At 31.0% G+C, this 21,032-nt stretch overlaps 2 protein-coding genes across 2 annotated transcripts; one reads left to right on the top strand and one right to left on the bottom strand.

Moving 5' to 3' along the window:
• Positions 1–2,206: 2,206 nt before the first annotated feature.
• EIR1 (Auxin efflux carrier family protein) lies at positions 2,207–6,541 on the top strand. The gene is made up of 5 exons (XM_012211304.4): positions 2,207–3,536; positions 4,055–4,390; positions 4,512–4,669; positions 5,950–6,026; positions 6,276–6,541. Exons 1-5 carry the CDS (start codon positions 2,312–2,314, stop codon positions 6,340–6,342), a joined length of 1,863 nt encoding a protein of 620 aa, XP_012066694.1. The 5' UTR covers positions 2,207–2,311; the 3' UTR covers positions 6,343–6,541.
• Positions 6,542–13,242: 6,701 nt separating this feature from the next.
• LOC105629685 (Nucleotide/sugar transporter family protein) lies at positions 13,243–19,934 on the bottom strand. Its single transcript, XM_012211315.3, has 7 exons — positions 19,555–19,934; positions 19,232–19,383; positions 18,930–19,135; positions 18,752–18,845; positions 17,974–18,140; positions 17,693–17,863; positions 13,243–13,794 (listed from the first exon to the last, which is right to left on the bottom strand). Exons 1-7 carry the CDS (start codon positions 19,643–19,645, stop codon positions 13,518–13,520), a joined length of 1,158 nt encoding a protein of 385 aa, XP_012066705.1. The 5' UTR covers positions 19,646–19,934; the 3' UTR covers positions 13,243–13,517.
• Positions 19,935–21,032: the final 1,098 nt, after the last annotated feature.

Genomic DNA, 21,032 nt, shown 5'->3' with positions numbered 1-21,032 from the left:
AGATATGTAAAATCATTGTGATTCTATCAAAGTTAATCAAAATTAAAAAAAAAAAGTTCCACCAATTCCATAAAATTCTATGTAGAATTCTAGTAGAATCTGTGCAAATCTTAGAAAATCTTTCAATTTCATCAAACTCAATAATCTTTTAAAATCTAACACAATCCTAATCCAGCACACCCTCTTAAAAATATTGTAAGATACATAAAATTTTAATAAGAAAATTTTAGAAAATTCCAATATTCTCTCCTCATTCTCATACTTATATTTATACATATTAGTTTTCTCGAATATGCATTATAAGTTGTTTGTACCTGTTAATTTTTACTTATTGAAATAAATGTAATTTAATTTATATATGTATGATTTTTTTTATCAATTTTTTGTTATAAATTATAATATTATGAACACTTCAAATTACTAGTATATGCATGTACAATTGTTTTCAGTAAAAAATTTAGGAACCAAAGTCAAACCAAAGTAAATAAATTAAATTGAATTTTCAGGATAAAACTAATTCGAATGAAATAGAATGCAAAACGAACCAATTTGATAAGTTTATATATCTTTTAATCCGTCCACAAAAGGCTATTTTTTTGAACTTCATTACAAATCAAGACCTAAACCAAAAAAAAAAAATCTAGTTTATCCATGCAAACTGAAAAAACTAATCCAAACTGGTCTAAATTTAAGAAGGGGTCTAGATTCTCATTCTTGGAAAGACCTTAAACCAAAACCCAGATAAGTGTGATATACGACCTTCATGATCACTCAACAACTTCGACTAGGTAAGTATGTTGTAGAATTCATTTTCCGCTTGCTATTTATACTCTCTTTTTCTCTATTTATTTTTAGTTATCCAATATTGGTATTTATTTCGACTATTGTCCTCAGATAAATCTTATGAATTTTAATAATTTATTAAATGTTGTTATTTAGGGGAAATTTTGTTATTATTTTGCTATCCCATAATAATTTTTTATTTTACATCTAAATTTAATTGAAATTCATCAATACAATAAAAATAAATTGACTAAATTAAAATTACTATCCAATTAATAGTCCATTCAATTAATAGATTATCATTATTAGTTTCTTTACTACTACTCCCACTTTACCATGAAATATTACTAATGTTATTAATTTCATTCCATCAATATTAATAAATAATATAAAAAATAATTTTCTTTAAATGAAAAAAAAAAATAATTCCATCTAAGTAAATTAAGGTTTTAGAATTGTGAAATATAATTATAATTGTGAAATATTATTCCAACTAATTTTATTATATAGATGGTTTGAAATGTAATTATACATTTGTTGCAAAAATTTTTATGATTATTTTCGAATTATAAATTATAGGAAAAAAACTCAATTTGTCCCCTGAACTTAGGTACAATATACAATTTACCCAAAAATTAATTTTTTGTACAAATTATCCCTTAAACTTTTACCAAAAGCACAAAGAGTCTAATTTTTATCCGAAAAACTAAACTATTTGATATAAATCAAATATGATTAAAAAAGTAATTAAATATTTAATCTAAATCAAATACAATTAAAAAATAATCAAACAAGAAAGTAATAAATATTTTTCTAACCAAATATCTCAATATAATCAAATCTTTTCTAATTCTATAATTTTTTACAAATCAAATATTTCTTATATTATTTTAAAATCAAATACTGTAAATATTTATAATTATTATTATATTTTAAAATAATTTTTATTTTTAAAATTTAAATTTTTAAGTAATTTTTTATTAGTTAAAAAAATATAAAAATTTTTTTTTCTAAAAAAATTGGGCATTTGATTTTGGTGCAAGCTTAAGGGGCAAATTGTATAAAAAAGTTTTTTAGACAAATTGTATATGGTGTCTAAGTTCAAGGAGCAGATTGAGTCTTAATCTTATATAATAAAAAAGTAAAAATATTCAGTTAAACTGAATTGATCCGGTCCAACCACGATTTAGTCATAATATCCACTCAACTAGTCAGTATGGTTTTAAAAACATGGAGTATATATTATAATTTGACATAAATAAAAATAATACTTTTTGATGAAATAACCGAATAATTTAATAAAATGTTCAAAAGGAAATAATTTAATGAAACTAGATCTCATGCATGAATCAACGATTTTACCGAATATTTGGAAGGAGTTAAAATATTAATCCAAAACATATTTTACCAGAGAAACAAATTATCAAGTGCTTAATTTCCCTGTCCAGAAACAAGTGCAAACCTTTCTTTTTCTCTCTCATCTTTCGCACAGTTCTTCCCCTTCTTCGTTGATAGGCAGTAACTAGCCATGATCAACGGAAAAGATGTTTACGATGTTATTGCTGCTATTGTGCCTCTATATGTTGCTATGATACTAGCCTATGGATCAGTTCGGTGGTGGAAAATCTTCACGCCGGACCAATGCTCCGGTATTAACCGTTTCGTGGCAGTGTTCGCAGTTCCACTACTCTCTTTCCATTTCATCTCATCAAACGACCCATATGCCATGAACTATCGGTTCATTGCAGCCGATTCTCTCCAAAAAGTAGTGATCCTTGCTGCTCTTTTTCTCTGGCAAGCTTTTAGCAAAAATGGAAGTCTTGAATGGATGATCACTCTCTTCTCTCTTTCTACCCTCCCAAACACTCTGGTCATGGGTATTCCTCTCTTGAAAGCCATGTATGGAGATTTCTCTGGAAGTCTTATGGTTCAAATTGTAGTGTTGCAAAGTGTAATTTGGTATACTCTTATGCTCTTCATGTTTGAATACAGAGGAGCCAAGTTACTAATTTCTGACCAATTCCCTGAGACAGCTGGATCTATTACCTCCTTCAAAGTTGATTCTGATGTTGTTTCACTTAATGGTAGAGAACCATTACAAGCCGATGCTGAGATCGGGGATGATGGTAAACTTCATGTCGTTGTTAGAAGATCTTCTGCATCTTCAATGGTTTCCTCCTTTAACAAGTCGCATGGACTATCAACCATGACACCAAGAGCTTCCAACCTAACCGGTGTTGAGATCTATTCAGTACAATCTTCTCGAGAGCCAACGCCAAGAGCTTCAAGTTTTAACCAGACAGATTTTTATGCTATGTTGTCAAGCAAGGTTGCAAGTCCAAAACATGGATACACAAATAGTTTTCAAGGAGATATTTTTTCTTTGCAATCTTCAAAAGGAGCCACTCCTAGAACTTCAAATTTCGATGAGGAAATGCTCAAGGTTAATAATGGCAAGAAAACTAGAGGAGCGAGAAGCATGAGTGGTGAGTTATTTAATGGCTATTCTGCATACCCACTTCCCAATCCCATGTTTTCAGGTTCTACTGGTAGTACTGGACCAAGGAAGAAGGAAACTAATGGTGGTTCAGTAGTGACGCCTAACAACAGCAACAACAAGGAGCTCCATATGTTCGTGTGGAGCTCAAGTGCCTCACCAGTTTCTGAAGGGAATCTCAGACATGCAGTTAATGGGTCTGCCTCTACAGACTTTGGTCTTCAACAAGAAACTCCTAGCCTTGCTGCTTCAAGAGGTGAGAATTATAAAAGATTAAGATAATTTTAATACTTTTAGTAGTCAATTTTAGCACCTTTTAAGATTAAGACGAGGGGTCTATTCAATAAGAGTAGTTGTTTTAGTAGCCGTTAACTATTTTAGTAATATTTAGCTGTAGATTGTTTGAATGTTTTTTTATATAACGTTAAAAACTAAATGTTAAATGAGTTAACTTTTTATAAAATGCTATCTTAGCATCTAAATTCAAACACAGTTACAAAACCCTATCAAAAATTAGTATTTTAGCATTTTTAATTGGTCAAAATGCTAAAAGTTACTTAAAAAGCTAGGAAAAAATAACATTTAGTATTTTTAATTGGTCAAAATGCTAAAAGTTACTTAGTAAAAAAACTGTTGACCAATAGTCTAAGTTAAAATCCACTTTACTCCTAGGATTTGAACTTGAGCACCTGCATTTACTTTCTTATTATCTTTAACCATTTGTCCCCTTAATTCCCCTAATTTTAAATGGCTGGCTTCATCCATTTGTGGCAGCCATGCAGGAATTAATTGAAAACATGGGATCAACAACCTCAAAAATGAATTCGGAAAGGGATGATCAGGTAGACAGAGAGAATATTAATGGAGTAAAGAAAATGGAAATGGGTGGATCAAAAAGACAGCAAATGCCTCCGGCAAGTGTGATGACGAGACTCATACTCATCATGGTTTGGAGGAAGCTCATAAGAAACCCAAACACATATTCTAGCCTTTTGGGTGTAATTTGGTCTCTCATATCATACAGGTGGAACATTCAAATGCCTTCAATCGTAAAAGGATCTATATCAATATTATCAGATACAGGTCTAGGGATGGCCATGTTCAGTTTAGGTATTATTATTATTATTATTATTATTATTATTATTATTGTTATTGTTATTTTCAAAATTAATTATTTATTTATTTTATGATGGTTAATTTGAGTTTAATGTATATATAATTGCATAAACAGGTTTGTTCATGGCTTTGCAACCAAAAATTGTGGCATGTGGAAAATCTGTGGCTACATTTGCTATGGCTGTAAGGTTTTTGACCGGTCCAGCTGTGATTGCTGCAACCTCCATTGCTATTGGTGTTCGTGGCACTCTTCTACATGTGGCCATTGTCCAGGTTTGCAATTATTATATATTATTTTCATTTTATTATGACTAACTATGCATGTCTAAATGTTGAATTTACAACTTGGAATCGAGAATTATAATTTTTAAAATTTTAGGAGGTAAAAGAATAATCTTTCAAATCTAAACAATAATTGTTCCTTAAGTGATTTTCTTTTTTTTTAAAAAAACTTTCATACTTCCTCCTCCTAAACTTAATTCCGCCTGGATGTATGCTATGAAATCAGAAAAGAATTTGCCTAGACCCAATCTATATTCCCATCTATGGACTAAACAAATAAAATTCAGGATATTCCAAAATTATTTCGACTTTATTCTTTTTTTTTTCAAATGTATGATTAGAAATGCCATCGTTTTGATAAGAATATTAAATTTCATTGGTTTGATCCATAGGTAGGGACATTGACTGGATCTAAGTAAGTTTTTTCTATGAAATCAACTTTATATATACACACAGATAAAGACCCTTATGATATGATCATATATTATTAGATGTTTCCGTTCACAAATGTAATACTTTAATAATGGAGCATGCGAAAAAGAGAAAAGATAAGCCTAAAATTCTTTAGAGTGAAGTTGTAACTAAAAATTAGTGACATTTGGATATTAGGGAGCATATAGTTATGAATAGAACATAATGTAAAAAAAAGATTATATGAAAATAAAACTTGTTTAGAGTGAAGTTGTAACTAAAAATTAGTGACATTTGGATATTAGGGAGCATATAGTTATGAATAGAACATAATGGAAAAAAAAGATTCTATGAAAATAAAACTTGTTTTTACTCGGTTTATGCGTCTATTTATAGGCCAAAGCAATTACAGTAGAAATTTTTTGAAAACTATTCTTACTCTATCTCTTTTTCAATGAATTATTAAAAATGCCCTTATTTTAAAAAGAATTATTTTTTTATTAGTTTACTCCATAAATAAGTCTATAAAATGAGTTTAAGTCATTCTATATTAGGTGTTTTTTTTTTCTTTTTGAAATATCGGTGAAGGAGAGTTAAATATAAATCTATTGTCTAGTCATACAGGTACTTTTTATTAGTATATATCTTGATATGCACAATTGGGTATCTTTTAATTGGGAAAGAAATGCAATAAAAAATAGTAATAAAATTGATAATCTTTTTAAATAACAATTGAATACTAATTAGGTGAATGAAAAATGAATATACATCCGTATAAGCAAATATTTTTCCTATATATTATTTTATTTTTTTTAATTCAATCTTTTCTGGTATTAATATTTGATTAAATCTACTGGCAGGCTGCTCTTCCCCAAGGAATCGTTCCATTTGTATTTGCCAAAGAATACAATGTCCACGCTGACATACTTAGCACTGCGTAAGTTAATTTATTATTTCACCATTATCCATTATTTATTTCTCACATACACATACAATTTCACTTTATAATTAAATGAACAAAGCACCAATGCAAAATTACAATAAGAGATTATTCATTTCTTTTATTATTATTATTATTGAGGGTATCTTTTCATCTCTCATTTAAATCTCTATGAAAGAACAATTTCTTCTTGAACAAAAGACATCGATTAAGTTTTAATTTTATTAATTTTTTATATAATTGCAGGGTTATCTTCGGAATGTTGATTGCGTTGCCGATTACAATATTATATTACGTGCTTCTGGGGCTTTAACTTGCAAGAAAACAAGGCATGCAGAGAGACAAAATTAATGTGCCTCAACCATTTTTGGCCACCATTGGAAATATCAATGCATCATCATCTAATTTAATTTTCATTTTTCAATGTTATTTTTTATTTACTATATATAAGTACATGGTAAGTTAGTGGAAAGTAGTACATTTATTATGAGATAAAAGGGTATTTTAATATAGTTCAGTATTTTTTTTCTGAAAAATATATCTGTCATTGATCTTATCTTATCACGTTTTATACAGTTAATCTTGAGTTCTTAACATTCAAGTCCGTAACGTTAATATATATATATATATATATATATATATATATATATATATTTGTTTTAGGAAATAAAAATTTTCATGATAAATTAGTTGATATCAAGGAAAATACTTGGGACTCATTCATCCAATAAATAATTAATTATTATTTTAAAAATAATGTCACTCTTTATTGTTCTATCTGCAGTATAATAAAGATAAGTGTGTTTTCATTTATACAGGATAACTAAATAATTAATATTGTTTAAATATTAAATTTTACCTAATATATTTCTGTACTAATATTAGAAATCACTTTTAAATAATAAATAAAATAGAAAATAAATGTTTGGTTTTTAAAATAATATACTATACTAAATATATATATCCACTTTAACTAAGTCTTTTCTAAATGATAATTAATAAATTATTTAGTTTTGAAATTTGTTAAAAAAATTTCACTTCATAATAAATTATTTAGTCTTGAAAAAAAAATTATACAAATTAACAAATGGTTTTTTTTTTTTCCTTTTTTGCAATTTTAGTAATTTCTAGTGTGAAAATTAGTGCACTTAGTTTAACTTTTGCAAGCTTTTAATAATAAATTTCTAGTGTGAAAAATGAAGTCATCAACATGTGAGAGTTGACTAATGATGGTGCTATAAACGAGGTACGGTAAGTTCAAGGATCCAAGATGAGTTCTATTTTCGTTTTTTTTCCTTGGCTTTCACGTCACATTATTCTTAATTGCATGTCGTGCACTAGATGCATCTCATTGCACTGATGTCATCCATGACCCAAACTGATTAGATTTTTAAAAGCACGCAACGACAAATCATATGGCATTTACAGACAAACATTTATAAATAATCAACATAAAAAATTAAACTACCCACCGAAGAAGGAAGGGTAAAATATGACAATTTCTTAATAAACTATATGAAAATTATTAATTATTTCGTGACTAATTTCTGGCTAAATTATTTAAGTAGTCACCGCTTTTTAGCAGCATATCCAGCACATTTCTATATTTGCATTTATATAAATAGTTCTTCCGTCCATTTTGAGTAGTTTTGTCATTAAATGAAAAGAAAAAGGCAAAAATACCCTTAGGTAATATGAAGTGCTATTTTCATTCTTATGAAGGGAAACTGAAATGTCACTTGTAAGAGACGTGATAGTTCACTAGACCAAATTTTTGCACTCTCAATTTCACCACTGAAAGATTTTGAGTAAACTTAGTGAGTTTTGTAAATTGGTAGCTGATTTCGGGCATATGGAGTGTAGTATCATACTCAAACTACATTGAAAGGTAAAGAAATGATAAGTTATCAACTTTTTATCATTTTTGTGCCCCAATTTCAATCTAAAGGCTCAATTTTTAAATTTTTTCTTGTTTTAAGCATGTCTATTGAAAAATTCGCCGTCTTGCACACTATGACATTAAATTTGAAAGTGGGTAGTAGAACAACATCAAATTGATAGGTTTTTCATTAGATAAACAATTGAGTACGTTATCTTGTTCTTTTCTCCCTTCTGTACATGTACAATTGAAAAAAGAGTATGATTTTGAAGCTGAGTTATGTTATGATATGCATTAGAGTGAAAAACTTCAATATTTAGGCTTTACACATATAGAAAGTAAATGGATTGATTACAACAATCTTCTAATGTTGCCTTCACTTTATTTTCAGTGTATTAAATGGTTCTTCCTCATACTATACATTGAAGGTTAGATATGGAGATGAGAAAGAGTTTATGTACTGTATTGAGCTTAAGAAACTATCTTATCTGAATATGCTGCAATGTATGTCAATTATTTGGAATTGGGACTTCCTTTACAGAAATTAAGGCTGGAGTAGATATCAGCATATAAAGAATGAAGATGATATATACTTTAGATGTTTAAGGAGACTGCGGTTGTGCCATTGCGGGTGGTGAGAGTTGAAGGTCCGCTGGATGTTGTCATGCCCCTAAGCATCAAAGTCAAGTGGCAAATAACATTGGAACTTAGCCTTAGAGAGCAAGGAAGGCTTCTTTGGAGGTGATTGGAGGGTTAGAAAGTAGTATTGGAGGTAAAGTGTTTTTCAATGTTGATGAATTGATGGTGGGGGAGGGAAAGGAGTGGATAAAATGAGAGTGTAAATGTTGATGAGGGTATGCATGAGGGTGATGGAAATGGTTATGATAATGTGGGTGACGATGCTATTAAGGAAGGCAAAATGTTGTTGAGGAAGAGGAAAATGCTTCTCAAGTGCAAGGTACAAAATGCAGAAAATGGTAGCAAGTGCACATGTTTGGGATCAATTATCAGAAGAAGAGTCTAATTATGCAGGGTATATGGGGGGATTGGGTAGGAAAAAAGGAGAGGAAGGCCTGCTAAATGGGAGAAACAAAACACACAGAGTTGATTAGAAAATGCATAGGAAGTGCAATGTCAAGTGAGCATGTCTATAAATTTAGGGAGAGGGTTGAGCGTGTGATGAATAATGCACCAGCAGCTAAAGACATTGCTGATGATAGTCAGTTATTTGGTGATGATTACACATTATTAGGTAGTAAAGATGATACTAAGCAAGAAAGTCTAATAGATGAAGATGCAAGTGCTAATGCTCAAACTGACATTGGAAATGCAAATGAGGAGGCTGACTCTTATGATGAAGGAGCAATAATCAGTCTAATTCACAATAGTCCTAATGATGAAAAAACTATAAGGAGGAAGAGGAAGAGAAAGAGAACATAGCCATTCAAGAATTTGTATAAAAATGTCATTGTGGTTCCTCAAGAGGGTGAAGTAGAGTTCAAGAAAGAAGACGCTTTTATAGATGTAGAGAGTTATAGGGAAGATCTAAGAGATTATGTGGTCAAAAGAGGATACTTGACAAAAATAATAAAAAAAATGATAGTAAGAGAGTCATTTGTATGGCTCAAGAGTGCCATTTTAGGTTTCATGCCTCCCTAACACCTGATAGGGTTACATTTATAATAGAAACTCCATAACACACTTTTATAAGACGTATAGGGAATAAAAATCTTAATGCAACTGCAAAATGGGGTAAAGGTAAAGCTGATTGAGGAGTTAGAAGCTGACTCCAATTTGAGCTTTGATCTTATGCAAGCTAAGTTAAAAAACAAGTGGAACATTGAGCCAAAAACATTTTTGAATTTTCTAAATTGATTTTTCGTCCAAATGCATTCTCATAACTTGCTATAATTTGCAAAATCGACTAAACCTTAGTTTTAGAAGTTCTCCCAAAAATAATATTGTCATTAGTAAAGAACAAGTGAGATATGGTGGATGTTAGTTGACAAATGGAAATACCATCATCTTTGGTGCATTCACATCAAAATTTTAGATTGTGCATTCCAATCAAAATTTTAGATTCTGTGTAAGGAGTAAAATTTAGGTGAAATTACTTTGGAAAGAGAGAGAATTTGAGTTTATAGATTTTTTATTCATAAGAAGCGCCACTTAAAGGGCTTTTGACAAAAATAATGTTCTTCAAAAAACTATTTCTCAATTTAATGCCAAATAAAAATTATATATCAATCTAATGTTTTTTCTACTATTGATAGAGAGTATTGCATGAAAACTACCAACTCAATTAGCGGTTTCAGTGCAAAATAATTATTATTATCTATTCATATAATTATTTTTTTGCTAACTGTCTGTCAGTACAAGTTACTTTGAATTGGTGGTTTCAATATAAAATAAAAATTTTAAATTGTCAAATGAACTTTCATTAAAACACACAATTCATTTGGTGGTTTTAATGCAAACATGAGATTTTACCATTAGTCAGCAAAAAGTACACGAGAGAATTATGTTTTATAAAGAGTCCACTAGGTAAAGTAATGGTTTCAATAAAAAATATATTTATTAACTCAAAATATTTTTTCACCAAAATACACATCATCTGGTGGCTTTGATGCAATCTATTTGCATTATTATTGCTAGTTAATATATTAATTTAAATGATTTATGAATGTGTTGCTAATTTTATGGGAGTTTTTTCAACTAAAATTAAATTTGTGATTTATTAAATATGCATGTTATTTAAATAATTGTATTATTTGTAGCAGATTGTATTTCAAAAAATTATAATTTGAACTATACAATGTCCAATAATTCCTAAACAAGACGGCATTTTGTCAATTGATATGCATGTAGACTCAAATGGTGTTAATATGGTATTGTAAGAGATGATCATTCTAACATTAAGAATTATTCCTGGATGTTACCAAGCAAAGCAGAGCACATTTTTTACGGGCCACATTCAAGGAGTTTAAAAAATTTTGGTCTTTTAAAAATATATAATGACATCCATGAATGGACAAGATTATGGGAAGTAAGATGTGTGATGGAGGCCTATTGTAGATATCACAAAATAGAAAAACGTAACACGTATTAATAGACAGTCAGTAAAAAGTAATTATATGAATGAACAATAATTTCTATTTTATATTGAAAATTCAAATGATGGTTTCATTTCAAATATAAAATAAAAATTTTAAATTGTCAAATGGCCTTTCACTAAAACACACAATTTATTCGGTGATTTTAGTGTAAATATGAAATGTGACCACTAGTTAGCAAAAAGTACACGAGAGAATTATATTTTATTTAGAGCGCACTAGATTAACTAATAGTTTCAATTAAAAATGTTTATTTATTAAAAATATTTTTTTAACCAAAATACACATATCATCTTATGGTTTTGGTGCAATCAATTTGCATTAATACTACTAGCAATATATTGATTTTGCTAATTTTATGGGAGTTTTTTCAACTAAAATTAAATTTGTGATATATTAAATATGCATGTTGTTTAAATAAATTATATTATTTATAACATGCTATATTTCACAATAGTTATAATTTGAACCATGCAACGTTAAACAATTTCTAAACAAGATGACATTTTATTAGTTGATATGTATGTAGATCCAAATGGTGTTATGTGGTATGGTAAGAGACGATCATTCAACAACATTAAGAATTATTCCTGAATGTTACCAAGCAAAGCATGACACATTTTTTATGGGCCATATTCCAGGAATTTGAAAAATTTTTGCCGATCAGAATTACCTATTATCATCCATGAACGGACAAGATTATGGAAAGTAGGATGTGAGATGGAGTCCTACTGTAGATATCCCAAAATAGCCGCTCCGAAAGTACATTCTGCCAAGTTGCCTTGTTTTGAAAGTTCCTCGCATGAGTGTCAATATAAATATTGAGCATGGAGAAGCATATGAAGGCATTAGAGAAGATGCAATACACCTAAACCCGCATCGTAATAGGAGACCTTTAAGATGTGGTATAAAAGAATACATGGGTAGACATTAATATAAATAATTTTTCATGTATTAGTTATTAAAACATTTTTAAAATAATACAAGTTCAACTCGAAACACTTTATTGTTCTTGGTAATTTGTAACTGTGTAAAAAAACTTATATTTTTATTACTTAAAATATTTACGAATCAAAATCACAAGATGATGCGTGTTTTGATGAAAAAATTAAACAAATACTCTCTTCACTCCATTTTGTTTGCATGGTTTTGACAAAATACGCCTATTAAAAATTTAGTCAATAAAAGTTACATGCCTTTTTTACCTTAACTGATTAAAATATTAATTAAAGTCTTTCATTTAATGAACAAATCATAAAAGTTATTATAAAAAAAAAAATATTTACATATTTAAATTTAGAAACCTTACAAACATTTTGAGTCAAAAGAGAAATAACAAACAAACAAAATAGGAGGGAGGGGATATTTTTTATTGAAACTATTAGTTAATATAGTAGACTTTTAACACAACACTATTTTCCCGTGTACTTTTTACTGACTAATGGTCACATCTCATATTTGCATTAAAACCACAAAATGAATTGTGTGTTTTGTTGAAAAGGTTATTCAACAATTTTAAATTTTTATTATTTATTCATATAATTATTTTTTGCTGACTGCACGTCAGTACGAGATAACTTTTCTATTATACTAAAATTATTAATTGAATTGGTAATTTTAGCGAAACACTCTCTCCGTAGTAAGACAAGTATTAGATGGTAAATAGTTTTAATTTGGCATCCGATTGAAAAATCATTCTTTGAACATAATTTTTATCAAAATCACCCGCTTAAACATGCTCTAGTTTGACTAGACATTCAGATTTGTAAGTAGATGTAACAACCGGCAGGTGCATAATAGGTACACTAGCCGTATATTAAAACCAAATTAAATCAATTCAATTTTAATTGATTAATAGAATTCAATTTTAAAACAATTCAATAAAAAAAACTGAAATACTTGAACTGAACCAATTCAATACTTTATTTTTGTTCGGTTTTTTAATTATTTTTAGAATTTCAATTCAGTTTATTTTGATTTTATTAAAATTCAATTCGACAAAATTTTACATAAAAAATTCGGTTCAATTGAATATGTTTCGAACCAAATGCTCACCTTCAGATCCCTAAATAATACTTTTTTCTTTTTTTTAAAAAGTCCCTCGACAAATAAAGGATAACACAAGTCTACAACTTTTTTTTTTTAAGCGAGGAAAAATAATATTTTTGGTCCATGAAAGAAACTAGCATATACAAAATGACACATACAGCAAAAACAGAAATCATCAAATATAGCATTTCTATTGCCTCACCTACACTCATCAATATATACAAATGTGACTCATTCACCACCATGCCTCTGTCAGAAGTTCAGTATCTATATTACACAAAATCAATATCGGGTTTGCTTCAGATTCATGGTATGTGGATACTCTAAAAGAGCTCTATGGAAATCAAACTAGAAACTGCCCCTACTCATAAAATTAGAGATCCATTGCATGCCAAAAATAAATAAAAAAAATAAGGACCAACCAAAAAAAATTGTTAACAATGTTACCTACACAGATTCCCCACCATATCCATCATGGCTATCTCCATTTTCTCTACTAAACCTAGACTTTGTTGCAGATGATTTATGCGGCGATGTTTTTCCGGCTTGTGATTTCGCACTGCTTAAGTTCAGGTATGTGTAAGCAGACATACCAGCAATAGCTGTGAATGCACCAAAAATGCTGGTCGGTCCTGGATTGGCGCCGAAGACATAATAATTTCCAAGAAGCACAACACATGTTTTGAATTGCCCGAGAACAACGTGTGAAATGGCAGACGTTGCCCTGAAAATTGAAGGAACATAATAATTTAGAAACATGAGACTCAAGGTTGACCAAATTTATACCACCAACATTACATTTTCAAGTCTAATGCTTTTTGAATGTCATTACTTCCTGTCAAGTTATAAAACAAGGCACCTAAATGATAATAGCTTAAGTATAAAATTGCATCCCATGCATAAACTTCACATGGTCATCTCGTCTCATACACACCAGATATTGATAATGTGTGAAAACACACCAGAAAGTAGCATGATTATATTGAGTAAGCTAAGGAAAATGATCTGAATACCTTTACTAGCGATGGATTTTCTATAATTTTAATGATAACAATCTTCTCTAACAAATGTACACTTCCCTAGGCATGTAGATGTGTGTGTGTTCCTTCCTACAATACAGGCATCAGATTTCTTAAGGACTTCAGAATCAGATGTAGTCACAGAGAGGTTTTATAGAAGATGGCTGATTAAAATCCCAGGTCACAAGAAAAAGTTAAGATAATCTTCCATAGACAACCAATTATTGATCCCTCAAAAGTAATCCGAGAAATAATATCTTCTGCTAAAACATTCACCGAAGACTATTTCAACGACGGAAACTCAAGCAAACCATGGGATGCATTCATTACCTTTCCAATACCATGAAATTACCACATCACTATTCACTGGAAGATTGTGGAAATTATTCCAGATAGAATATTTCCAGAAGTGCATACATAGTTAGATAAATCAGCCATTATAACTGCAGAATGTAAGCAACTAACTTTTATACTGGATGTACCTCACACTAGAGACTCCACACTATACTATATTTAGTCATAAAGTTAGATCTTTATCTCTTGCTTATTGTTCTATTTAAAGTTGACTAACAATAGTGAATATGTTGGGCTAGTAGCCCTTGCCTTTAGAAAAAGTCCATGTATAAAAAAAAAAAAAAAAATTGAACATAAATAATAATGCACTCAATGCCTTATTTGATGTATTTACATATACTAGTCAGTCCAATGATGTTAAAGTTGCACCCAGGTGCAAGGTACCTCGAGGCATAGGTATTTTGCCTGGCCTATTCCTAGATGAGGCACAATCTCCGCAAGAGTGCCACAGCCCTCAAGACCAGCCTTGGGCTTAGGCATGTGTGACATTTTTTAAGGGTTAATTATAATAATGAAATACACTAGCAAAGGCCTCTATTTTCAGAAACTAATAGAGGGATTAAATAATAATTAACCCACAATTTAATTTTGTCTAACAGTTAAGTCCCATATTAAAGGTAAAATGGAAAATGTATTCAGTTTTAATAATTAAAATAACAGAAGAATTAAACAGATTAATAGAGTGAGAATAAAAGGATTATAAATTAGCTTTGAAAACAGAAATCCTTAGTATTGTATTTCACTATAATAGAGGGATCAAATAGACATCTTTCATTTATTTTTTGTCTGCATTAAAAATATCTCTGAAGCCTATTCTCTTTGCTTTCTTACTTTTCCAATGATATTTCTCTTCCACCCATGATATCTTTTCGTGTTCATCTTGTAACAAAATTTTCTCCTTTTGTTTTCTCAAATTCTTTTTCTTCAAGTCTCTCCCTTAAATTCTTTGTATTTTTCCTTTTTCTCCATCAACAATCACTTTCTTTCGGTTTTTCTTTCTCATGTTTCAGTCAACCATGATTCTCGATTTATGAAGTTTTTCTCCCTTTTATCCAAGCCACTACATGCATGTGAATATGTGATTAGGATCTATTACATACCTTACTATTCAACTAGGAAAATTTTTTTTCTCAATTTTACTTAACATAACTCTAATCTTCACTAGGCACACACCTAGCTTTGTGCCTCAAGCTTCAAACCACTTTACTTGAGCCTCAAACAACAGTGAGTTACATTTCCTACAATTATTATTATTTTGAAGGCTGCATACATCAACCCTCCCAAAAGCCCTCAAATGTGGGCCACCTTGTATAGTGAGTATCCCTTTAGTCTATGCATCTAAGGAATTTTATTGCAAAAATAATTTGCTCCCGCACAGGCTTCAATCATAAATTTTCCAGACTACGGCCTCATCAGCAGTACATGTAACCAAGTGACATGGAATTAACTTACCAAGTTAAACCAAGTTTTATGATATGTTGATAATTGTCAGTATTTCATTAATGAAAAGCATGATTTTCAACCGTGAGTTCAATAGTGAACTGACTTTTAAATTAAAATAATAATAATAATAATAATGATAAAAAGTTAACCTTGAAGCCATCCCTTGAAATGGTGGGAACAAAAGGTTTTCCATATGTGGGGTGGAAAGTAGAATTGCAAACAAGTAAGCGTGGAGTAAACTTGCCCATTAGGCATTTCTTTTTTGTTCTATTTTGATCTCTTTTTTCCTTTACGGATGGCCTACCTTCTCTAATAACTGCAGCACAATCTTCTACTTCTATTCCCAAATCATGCATGTAACAACACTGTTTTTTCTCCTTTACTCATGCGCACGTTCTCCATGACAATATTGGAAACTGTGAGTGAATCTCTTATTTTTCCAACCACATCTTATGGAAATCTTTTTCATGCTTGTTTATGGTTAAGACATTCTTAACCTATATATGCTAACAACTGTTGTGCTTCCAGGTTATTGTATTGGCTGATGGTACTCAATAATCAAATCATTGACTTGCTCATCTTGTGATGGATTCAAGCTAGAGTCTCTCCAAATATTCTCCAGTCTTTCGTGAAACCAAATTCAATAATTAGAAGAAGAAAGTACTGCTTGCTATTAAGCAACTTTTCAAGATCATTCAAATAAGAATTTGTAACACTCAAAAGATCAATTATGCATCGTTTTACATTCAAAATTTGCAAAAGAACCCGTTGATTCTCTTGGTTCGGTAGGTTATCCATTAACTAAAAAAAAACCTAATTCTCCAAATTTTTCTTGGCTTAGCACCTGAATATTTGAGTGGTAGTCAGTATCATTTATCAAAAACCACTTGTATCCTCATGAACTTCACATTGCTAAACACTTCATTTTTTACTTCTATTATTAACTTTTTGAGTCACGGTAGAGGTTGAATTTCTCAATATCGTTTCTTTGTAATTTTTTGAATAGAGGCAAGACCACGACTGTTGTTGCAGAATGTTCAATAACTATATTCTTCTTGTTATCAGATCACTTTTCCTTCTTTCTTCCCATATGTATAGCAATAACTTTCACTTCAAATTTTCAATCTAGTAGCTTGGTACTATTGGTTCCCAGTCCTAAGTCATGTTTAAGCTACTGCATTAGACATCAACAGGGTGCTTTGGGTATATTCCTTTGTTTGTTTAATCAAAGTCCATCAAGTCTATGTTGCCACCAACAGTTTCAGGTCCTTCTCCACTTTGCAAGCACCGCCCTACCTCCTAGATTCATGATACTACTTCGAACATGACTCGTAATTCAAGTATATTAGTTCTTTCATTCCTTCCTCCAGCACTAAAAGTTATTTAGCCTCATATTGGTTTATCTGAAACAAATAGTGTTACTTATTCTTCTTGTTCTTCTCTAATGCCTAATACACTTGTTGGTCCTTCTTTAAAAACAAATATACTTTCAACTAAGTAATTTACTTTTGATAATAATTATCACATATTCCCCCTTGGTTTTTCTGGTAAGCATTTACACATTCAAACACCTTTGATCAACTACAGTAGCCTAGGAGACGACTGTGGCAATTAATTGTTATGATCACTCTCCGTCTACATTGGCCAACTTGAAAGAAACTAGAATGCAAGTAACGATCAGGTTCATCATTCTTTAAGTCATTCATTCCCTATGTTGTTTAACCTCTCAATTTCATAAAAACACGAAAGTAAACTAATTTTGTTGAGCAAATCAAAGGTTGAAATAAATGAAGAGAAGTTGCTCACCCGAGGGCCAAAGCACCTGACCACTGAAGCAAGAAGCCTAGAAAAGCGGACACAATGATCAACAATGCATTATTAGCATTCCAATGATAGGAGAGGACACCTGGGGGATCCAAGAAAGGAATCAGAGAAGCCAAAAAAAACAAAGTGATTGGAGTCGTTTTCCACATTAATCTGTTCAAGGAATTCAGAGCTCAAGTTAGATATAATCTAGTAACAGGAAGAAGAGTTGAATCCAATTCAAGAAAGAAAGGATGAATAGTTAGATATATTATGTCACATACGCCAATGCTGTCCAGTTCTCTCGCTGTTGCAAAGTGGACCAGAGGATCTTGTTGACAGCACTAGGAACTATCCACGCCAATGCTACACAAGCACCAAAAAGGCTGAATTGCAAATCAGTTACTGTAGCCACAGCAACACCAATAGAAACAACTGTAAGTGAAATCACCTGAAAGATTTCATAGCAGAGATCCCAAAGGAAAGTCTCAGTAGAAGTTAATATGCAAATGATAGATACTCTATGTACAAAGTAAATCTCATCACTCTAAGTCATGTGCAAGAAAGAATCTATTGACATCCAACGAGTTTACACACCCAACCCAATATCTCAGATGTAGTTTAGTGAAGGATCAACACTGGGAAATAATCAAAATCTTCAAGGTAAACCATTAAACAAATAAGAATATGACGAACTTCAATGGATAACTTGGTAGCAAGAAGCAATAACCCATACTTAAAATACACAACTTGCTTCCAGCATTCTCAAACAACTCAAACATGACCACCACTTAAACAGAGATCCTTTACCGTGCAGATAAAACACAAAGGCAAACATAGAACAGTTTACAATTATCCAAATGGCAAAAAAGCCACTCACCAGTTTACCATTTGATTGACAAAAGTGCTACATTCCTTGACTCAATCATATAGTTGAAATTGAACATTTGAAAAGTAGTTGTATGACAATACAATATTCTGATGTGTATTTTTTTTTTTTTCTTTTTCTCAAAGGTATTCTGATTTGTATTTGGATTAAGGAAAAATGTAGCTAAAACTTACCTTCAAAAAAGACACCCGTTTATTGAACCATATAAATTCCAGTAAAACAATGGAGGGTGTAACAGCAATCTTAGCCATCTGATAGAAACCCACGCTGAGAAAAAAAAAAAAAAACATTAAATACAAAATTGCAATGGCTAATACATAATCAAAGAAAAATAGGAATAACATGTCTAACCTGTTGTACTTTAAGCTGACATTAGCTAGGCCAGTAGACAGAGACATAACGAAGCCAAGAGTAAACAAGGATAAAAGAGATGATTTTGAAGGAGGAGATGCAGGAAGAACAGAAAAGGCTTTCAGAATGGCCATCAGTGCCCAACTTATTGAATAGTGAATAAAACTTAGGCATATAGGGAAATGAAACCCAATTCCTTGAAGCACCTTAAGTAAACAAAAACGCAAAAGATATTAACTCTTAAGCATTTGAAAGGAAACAAATAATTTTTGTAGGCATCCAAAAATAAATATATAAATTACCCATTTATTCATGAAAATAATGCTGATAGCAACAAAGAAATTGAATGTAAGAGCAACAACAGGATGGCATAGACGTTGCTCATGTCTCTTTGGATTTTCAGACAAGCGAAATTTGTTCAACAAAGAAGACCGCAATTCTTCCAATGCTCTCCCTAAAATGGAGACCAGTTAGTGACATTAAAGCACATAAGTACACTCCAAGACCAAATCCCCGAAAAAGACGGTAACAGTAGCAAGTGAAATGGGAGAAAGAACAAGGAAAGGGAATATACATTGAAAAGGGGAAAAACAATTTAGGAAAATGGAGGATGAGTTACAAATACCTCTTTCCCCAGCATCACTGTCTTTGCGTTTAAGTATCTTCTTCACATCTTTCCTTACCAAGAAATTCAAAATCTCACGACTAAACAGCATAACTCTCTCACTCTCAGTAAGTACTTGCTCAAACTGATTAAACCGGAATAACCCAGACTCAGATATTTTAAGAGTTCGATATTTTGCACAGTATTTAAAAAAAAAAAACAAAAAAGGGAGGAAGAAGGAAAGAGAGCGACATGTGGGTAGAACAGAACGTTGATGTCGGAAATTTGAAGCTGTCGGAGAGGCAAAAGTCTGAGAGTAAATCACGGGCTAAAGTCTAACTCACCGACCAAAACAGCGAAAAGTATACTATTGGTATGTATACGCGTCTGAAATCTAGCGACCCTATTGAACTTTGTCGCGGAAAATTAGTAATATTATTAGGAGGGAATAAGGTCGTTTTCGCCTCCCAGCTTGTTCAACGGGATAAAGCGTAAAATGTAAATTAAAATATAAAAACTATTGTATGAACATTTATTAAAATCATAGTTGAGATTGGTCTATATAATTTATTAAAAAATTAATTAAATATGAAAGGGATAATATTAATTTTAGTGTTTAAATTTTCGATTTTTTTTAATGTCTGAACAAAGAACACTATTAATCAAGTGTGTTTAAACTCTTTAAATTTTTTAATTAAGTGTTTCAATCGAAATTGGATTGCCAGCATCACATGTTGACATTTGTGGGTCCCATTTATAATGCTTTGGCGCTAACATGGTCAATTTTTTTAACACATCCTCATGAAACGTAGGATCCACGTGTAATAAAACTTAACTCTCCCCTTGTGCCCCTCATTTAATGCAACCACCAAATGTGTGCTTTTATTTGCTTCTTCCTCTTTTCCCGTTTGATCAAATTATTGCTCTGAGTTTGGAAAAAATTAAGAATGAAGCACATGGAATTTTGGTACTATAGGTGTGGATTGCAATGTCCGGTTAGAACTTTATGGATGGAGTAGAATCTTGGAAGGGGTTTTGTTGCATGCGAAATTCAATTAGTAAGTTCCTCTATTCCTGGTTTATTCCAATTCAATCTCATATGGATAACCATTTTGCAGAAACCCAAAATTTTCTTCTTCTTTTTTTAAGGCTGATGGAAATTATGGATGTGACTTCTTTGAATGAGTTGATTCTACAATGTGCGTGAGATCTAAGAGGATTACACCTAGGCTATTGAAGAATAAAAAGGAGATGGAAGAAGAGCTAAAGAGAATTCGCAAACGTTTGGGTCTCAATATCAAAATTACGCAGCAGAAAGAGATAATTATAACAATGCAACCACCTAATGTGTGCTTTTATTTGCTTCTTCCTCCTTTCCCATTTGGTTAAATTATTTCTATGAGTTTGGAAAAAATTGAGAATGAAGCACATGGAACTATGGTACTATAGGTATGGAATGCAATGTCCAGTTAGGAATTTATGGACGGAGTGAAATTTTG

The sequence above is a fragment of the Jatropha curcas genome, chromosome 8 (genome assembly GCF_041381405.1).
Source record: "Jatropha curcas cultivar XTBG-Jc1 chromosome 8, XTBG_Jcur_1.0, whole genome shotgun sequence".
In the NCBI taxonomy this organism is placed as follows: domain Eukaryota; kingdom Viridiplantae; phylum Streptophyta; class Magnoliopsida; order Malpighiales; family Euphorbiaceae; genus Jatropha; species Jatropha curcas.
This window is presented reverse-complemented; position numbering and strand designations above follow the sequence as displayed.

Coding starts and splice junctions, on each gene's coding strand:
- EIR1 (XM_012211304.4), top strand. CDS start 2,312: ATGATCAACGGAAAAGATGTTTACGATGTTATTGCTGCTATTGTGCCT. Junction 4,670..5,949: donor TACATGTGGCCATTGTCCAG/GTTTGCAATTAT, acceptor ATCTACTGGCAG/GCTGCTCTTCCCCAAGGAAT. Junction 6,027..6,275: donor GCTGACATACTTAGCACTGC/GTAAGTTAATTT, acceptor ATATAATTGCAG/GGTTATCTTCGGAATGTTGA.
- LOC105629685 (XM_012211315.3), bottom strand. CDS start 19,645: ATGCTGTTTAGTCGTGAGATTTTGAATTTCTTGGTAAGGAAAGATGTG. Junction 19,384..19,554: donor CAGTGATGCTGGGGAAAGAG/GTATTTGTAACT, acceptor TCTCCATTTTAG/GGAGAGCATTGGAAGAATTG. Junction 18,846..18,929: donor GTCAGCTTAAAGTACAACAG/GTTAGACATGTT, acceptor TTTTTTTCTCAG/CGTGGGTTTCTATCAGATGG.